Below are 7119 nucleotides of genomic sequence, written 5' to 3' on the forward strand. Positions count from 1 at the left end.
AGCAGCCTTGTTTGCATCAGTGGTTTTATACCATGTTGCCACCACCCTTGGTATCCCCTACCGTAGAGGTTCCCAAAGTTTTTATGCTGTGGCCTGGCAAACCAGGGCCCAGAAGTGGCTGCAGCCCAGCAAACCACAGCCCAGCAGTCGCAGCCGACTGCGGCCAGAATTTCCTGCCAACAGACAGGGTAAGGATACCTCCGCTTCCCGGCCAAGGGGTGGGCCAAACTCTGCGCTGCCGCGGACCCTGCCAAAGGAGCCACGACCTCTCCGCTTAGCTCTGGGGGGCCATGGTTTGCCAGTCCTCAGTCACTTTCAGTCTGGCAGCTGACAGTGCTGTGGACCAGTAGCCGACCCGCTGCGGCCTGGCACTGGGCTGCACCCCAGGGATTGAGAACCCCTGCCCTACAGCACTCCCATTCAGACAGCAGGTCATGCTGCTGTGCTCTGTCTGTCAGTTAACTTGCCTCTATCTTCTTTCTGACCATGGAGCTTCAATCAAGTGCTGAATGCTTAGTGTTTAGCAGACAGCTCAATTTATTTATTTATTTATTTATTTATTTATTTATTTTACTGACTTTCCTTTCCCTCCAGGAGTAGATTGGGAGGGGAGTGTACAGGTATTCACCCTTATGGGAGAAACTCTTATAAGGGAGATCTTGTAGGTTGAGACCCAGAAGATCTTCTCCTGGAAGGGGCATGTTTTGCCTAGGGGGAATTCAGTGAATGTTTGTATACATCTTATTTCTAGTGGGAGAACAGCAATTCTGCTAGTAAAAATGTAATGTTTGTACACAACCACAGTCATTTCTTCATAAAGGATTGCCTCAGTAAATCTGTGTTTGTTTTGAACACTCAGACCTTCATGTGTGGTAAATCCTAGGATTATTTAAAGCAGTAAATATAAGGGAACAGTACATTTCTCTCTATACAAATCTGCACCTTTGTGGTAAGTGCTTTAGCCCCAACACCTTCAGTGTGTTTCCTCCAGTTCTCTTAGACTCAGTGTAGTCTACTATATGTTTAGTAATTAATCAGTTTAAGTTAGGAATGCCCAGCTTTAGTTTCATAAAGTTAGATGATTCAGTGACAGGGCTATACTTCTGTGCAGTTTGTTCTCTATTTATGAAAAAGGAAATCTGGATGAAATGACAGGTTTTAAGTGGTGCATTTTCTTGTCAGAATGAACAAGAAAATGCACCCATGTTTGTGATGAGCCCATTGATGTGTTCGCTGTTTGCAATGCCTGGATGAGAAGGATGTTCTCTAGCATGCATTATAGTTCAACATCTATTTATGAATTCTCTGTCAAACGTATTAGTTTCCTAGGCTTCTCTGAGTCCCTTTACTTACATACGGAAGTTAAGCTACATAAATTCAATGTCCAAGCTGCATCTGCGCTCTTATTTTCACTAGGACAGATCATTTTAGAAAATGTGAGATTGGACTTGCCCCTGAGGACAGTAAACAAGGGGAAGCAATTTCTTTTCCAAGGGAGAAGCAATTTCTTTTTAGTAATTAGCATAACTCCAGTAGTTAGAAAGAAAAATTTTGATAGCAGAAGAGTCATTCTACTAAAAGCAAAGTATTTTTGACATTCTTAAGAATAATGGCATTTCTAAAATCTGTGAAAATGGTTCATAGAACTCAGAGCTCAATATTACACTCTCAGCTTGAGGGTTGAGTAAGAAGGTTATTGCTGGGGAGAGAATTTTCAATAAAGAAAATAAGGTTAGTTACTCATAACTGGAACTTTCTAAATAGCATCATGTGTTCTTCCTATCCAAAGTCTTAGAAGTAGGAAAGGATTTTGAATACATGAAGGGAATCTGACATTTAGATCCACAGCTTCTGATAAATTTTAACAAAACATTTGAATTGGCACACAATTATGTTTGTTGTTTTAAATGGTGCTGGTTTTAAAATGTTATGTGTTCATGGAGGTGTCAAGCAACAATTTATATATATTTGCCATTTCTGGAAGGTGTAGAACTTTTGTTGGCTGTACATTTGAAGGACTTTAAAACCTATTGCCTAACATTTTTTTTTTTTAAGTAAGAGAGTAAAAGTATTTTTTTGAAATGTAAATTATTTCTATCAGAATCATTTCTTTCTGTCAGAACACTGATACACTCCATAGCTGATTTTTTTTTTTCTACAAATTGTGGGTCATACGTTAATGACACTAAAGGGAAAGAAATTGAAGTGGCAGCTTACCAGGTGGTAAAATATTAATACCAATTTATGGTACTGATATGTTTTTTATTACAGCTTCAAAAGACACCCAGTTAATACTTGTTGTAGTATTGCTATTTAAATACCTGCTTTTTCTCATTTTTTATTTTGAGTTGGAGAGAAATGAACAGAGATCTGTTTCAGAACGTCATGTACAGTACATTTGATAGCTCTGCTTTCTGACAGGTATTATTTCCAATTACTTGGAAAATCCTGTATTGGCAGGGAGTTAGACTGGTTGCTATAATAAGTCTTTTTACAAATTTCATGATGCAGAAATGGAAGGGGGATACACTTACATTTCTGGAGTTTATACAGATTCTGAAATGAGAGAGAGGGGGAAATTGTATGTGTATTGTGTGTGTGTGTTAAAATGACAGAGACTACTTAAGCTTTCACAGAACAGTACTTACGGGCTTGTTGTATACTACAGTTAAAGGTAGTGCCCTGAGATATTGCATGTGTACAATGAGTTTGTAAATTCTGAGAAATTATCTATGAGACATTTAGGGTATTTGTCTCTATTGAGTTTACAGACTTATGTAACTATTTTCTGGAGCCCAGTATCACAGTACTATATTTCTAAATATTTTGTTTGGATTCTTCTGGCAGGTTTTTTTTAATGAAGTTGTTGCAATATATTCAGCTGTTTCATATAAAAGGCTATTTTTATTTTTCATGACAAGATCCAAAATATTGGAGGAGAAAATGTTAGTGGCAGTGGTGAATTCTACAAAATACTTTCTCTGGTCATTCGTATAACTTTAGATAGATGATCTGTCAGTCATTGGGAACTGATTGTCCTAGGGACTGATCTTTTCCCCTCTGCAAAGCTGCACTTAGTTGTAATTTTTACTAGAAGGGTAGGAAACTGAAGTTTTAAAAATGCTGCACCTGCTTACTCTAGAGACTTTATGGGCCCACTAATGATGGAACACGAGAGAACATATAGAATAATGCACATCTCAGTAATTTTAATTTATTCAGAAGACCAATGTTTCATATTTTTATAAGCACTTTAAATATCAAAAGCCAAGAAATGTTTTGTATGTATTTATTGAAGGAATGTTCCCTTTAACTATTTCCAGAGTTGTCATGCTCCAACAGACATTTATTAATATTGTTATTAGAAAGTGCTTATGAATTAATGTCATAAAGGAGTACTGAGCAGTACTGAATAAGTACATTTGTTGCTTACATATTGTGCCTCACTTAGAAGCAAAACAGTTAATCTATAAAAGAATTGAATGGAAAGGTTTCTGAGTACTTAGTGGAAGATTTTCCAAAAGAGAAAATTCCCTCCAAAAACTTTGATCCTAAGACTTGGGAGAAAAAAAAATCCCCAAAGAACATACTACCTGAGAAGCCAATAAATAATCTCATAAGCCAAACTGAATAGCAAAGAAAAAGCATCTTAGCCTCACAAAGAGGAGTCATTGGTGTGCCTAGGGAAGAGGAACATTCACAGTTACAGGCCCCCTTAAACAGGGGTGTCGAACTCATCTGACCCACAGGGTCAAATTAATGGTGCAGAGCTAGTCCATGGGATGGATTGGGTCCACTGCACTCCTTCCCTCCCTGTCCCCCCCCTTGCAAACCCCTGCGTGACAGACCCAGCATACACAGAGCCCACTTAAGCTGGTCCAGGATTGCACTGAACACAACACCTGTGCATGCACCCACTCTAGCTGGTCAAGGATCCATGCTGCATGCAGTGGAGGTCCTGGACAGAGCACTGCATGTGATGCCATCTGGACCAGCCAGGGTGGGTGCTGCATGCAGCACAGGTCATGTGCTGTATGTGGGTCAACTCTGAGACCCAGAGGCCAGATAAAGGAACCCTGTGACCCATATCTTTGACACCCCTGCTCTGTGCCTTTTGCTTGCTTGTGTTTTATGTGGGAGATCTGGCAACTCTCCTGCCACCACTGTTCTGAGCTGCTGTGACAGAAAATAGGGCAGCAGAAAGCACCCTAAGTAGCTTAGTTTTTATATGTTAATATACTACAAAAATCAGATGGAATAAAGCTTAGAATCTGACAAAAGCACATAGGATTAATCAGTTCTTTTAAAAGGCTAAATATTTTTAAAGCACTAGATGCTTTTTAAAATGGCCACCCTCAATCTTTTTTTCTTTAAAGATTAACACAATTTAACTTTATAAACATAGTATTTTCTGTTGAAAATTTATGGTGGATTAACCTTTTTTTCTTTCAGCATTGACTTATTTTGACATTAAATAAATACCTTAGCTTACAAATATAGGGTTTCTCCTTTACCAGAGCTGAAAAGCTAACATTTAGTTGTAATGACTAAGTTTAGGAGACAACTAGGCTTCATGGGAGAAATGTTTGAGCATAAAGGAAGAAAAAATATTGAACAGATGCACAGTTTCATGAATGTGTAATACAAACTTTATCTGTTAGAGTCATTTTTCAATTAACCTTCTTAGAATCTTAATAGGAATGCTTCCAACTCAACTTATTTTTTTTAATCATGATGGTTTTAAAACAGTTGAAAATGAGTTGTTTGCCTTAATTGTAGTTATCCAAGAACTTATTAGCTGACATTTTGTAATTTTTGGAAATGGCATTTTAATGTATTGCTCTGACACTGGGTTCTTGCTCATTCATTTAATTGTAATTTCGTATACTGGTCATTAATTGCTTATAATTACCATGTTACAAAAATTCTTTATATTAAATGGAAGAATTGCATCTTGATTCAGCAACCTGTTTAGAAGAACATTTTACTGGTTTCAAGGAATGCAGGAATGAATGATTAAACACCACCTGCCACTAACTCCTTGACTGTTTGGGATAGGCTTTTGCGCCTTGCTGATTTGGCATCTCAGTTGGACAGCTGCATGTGCAAGGAATGCAAATTAGTGCATATTAATGTCAATGAAAGCTACAGACACAAGCCACCACATGGATATTAAGAATAGGTTAATTTTACTTGGTACTTTAAAGATACAGAATCTCATTTGTGTGGCTACAGAACCCTTCTTTTGACACATTAACCTTAACTGAGGGATGCCTTTTATGGAAAACAGAATTCTGTTACCATCATGAGTCCAGTTAAAAAAAACATGTTTCCTTTGATTAGAAGTAATTGACAATGTGATAACATACATATTATATATGTTTTTCTCATCTAACTACACTTTTTAGGGTAGTAATAGTTTAATAATATACCTCTGTAAAATGTAAATGCTACTCTGAGAAATTATTAACTAAAAGAATGTTTAGCAGTTGTAAAACATTTTACATCAGATAAATTAAACCAAATCAAATATGCTTGATCATTGGTTGGTTGATTGGTTGATTTGTTTTCATTTTATTTTCATGTCTCCTTTCAGTGTCATTGCAAGACATTACAATGAGAAAAGCTTTCAGGAGTTCCACAATTCAGGATCAACAGCTGTTTGACCGCAAGACTCTACCTATTCCTTTACAAGAGACTTATGACATTTGTGAACAGCCTCCCCCACTTAACATACTTACGCCTTACAGGTCAGTATGAAAACTAAGCAGAACCTGTCCCTAATTCATCAGTAGTTACGGATGGGCTGCAGACACCTTTTTCTCAGGTTGAGTAGTACTTTTGATCCTCAACTAGTGCTGTTAAAAACAGTGAGGCTACTTGAGAAGAAAGTAGCAGTGCATTGTTGTCTTGTTTCCCCTGCTTTTAGCTGTTATAGTTTGTTCTTGGTGTTTTAGACATTGTACCTTACAGTTGTGTGACTGTTTAAAGTAGTGATTTGGGGGATTCTTTTGCTTAATGATTGCCTCTGAACACAGGGGAATGAGTATGAGGCCCCTTTATAAATTCCGTAGATTTCATAGACATCAGGGCTGGAAGGGACCTCGGAAGATCATCGAGTCTAGCCCCCTGCCCCAGTGGCAAGAAGTCAGCAGGGATCATAGGATCCCAGCAAGATAAATATCCAAATGTCTCTTGAAGGCATTCAAAGTAGGTATTTGAACCACCTCCAGCAGCAGTCTATTTCAAATCTTGGGGGCTCGGACAGTAAAGAAGTTCTTCCTTATGTCCAGCCTGAAACGGTCATGGAGGTAGTTTGTGACCGTTCGACCTTGTCATCCCTTGGGACGCTCCAGTGAACAGACGTTCCCCCACATCCTGGTGAGCACCCCTGGTAAACGTGTAGGTGGCCACCAGATCACCCCTGAGCCTGCGCTTTTCCAAGCTGAAGAGCCCCGTAGCTCTCAGCCGCTCATCATAAGGTCTGTTTTCCTGAACTCTGATCATGCACGTGGCTCTTCTCTGGACTCTCTCAAGCTTCTCCACGTCCTTTTTGAATTGTGGAACCCAGCTGCAGCCTCACCAATGACAAGTACAACAGGAGAATTCTGTCCTGGGATTTGCTTGAGAAGCATCTAATGATGCAAGCCAGCATTTTACTCGTTTTACTAGCATCACATTGAAGGCTCATGTTCATCTTGTGGTCAGTCATGACCCCTAAGTCCCTTTCACCCGTACTGCTAGCCAGCATAGCACTGCCGAGCCTATAAAGATGCTGCAGGTTTTTCTTCCCAAGGTGGAGAACCCTGTGTTTTTCACAGTTAAACACCATCAGATTCTTGTGCACCCATTTCCTGAGCCTGTCAAGGTCTTCCTGGATCACCCTCTTGTCCTCAGGTGTGGCTGCCTTACCCCAGAGTTTGCTGTTGTCAGTGAACTTGGCCAGTCTACTTCTGACGCCAATGTCCACATCATTAATGAAGCTGTTGAATAGTGTAGGCCCAAGGACAGGGCCGTGAGGGACTCCACTGGTCACAGTGCACCATGACGATCAACTTCCATCAACCACCACCCTTTGGATCCTACCACGGAGCCAATTCCCCAGCCAGTGGATCATGG

The 7119-nt window shown here is 39.5% G+C and overlaps 1 protein-coding gene across 1 annotated transcript in view; it reads left to right on the top strand.

Moving 5' to 3' along the window:
- The window catches only part of WASF1 (WAS protein family member 1), a 242416-nt gene that overhangs the window by 218154 nt on the left and 17143 nt on the right, over window positions 1-7119 (top strand). Inside the window, exon 4 of the mRNA XM_019520104.1 lies at window positions 5597-5750. Coding sequence (XP_019375649.1) covers window positions 5597-5750 — 154 coding nt within the window. The remainder of the gene's footprint in view (window positions 1-5596; window positions 5751-7119) is intronic.

The sequence above is a fragment of the Gavialis gangeticus genome, unplaced genomic scaffold (assembly GCF_001723915.1).
Source record: "Gavialis gangeticus isolate Ggan-Ray unplaced genomic scaffold, GavGan_comp1, whole genome shotgun sequence".
NCBI classification, from domain to species: Eukaryota; Metazoa; Chordata; order Crocodylia; family Gavialidae; genus Gavialis; species Gavialis gangeticus.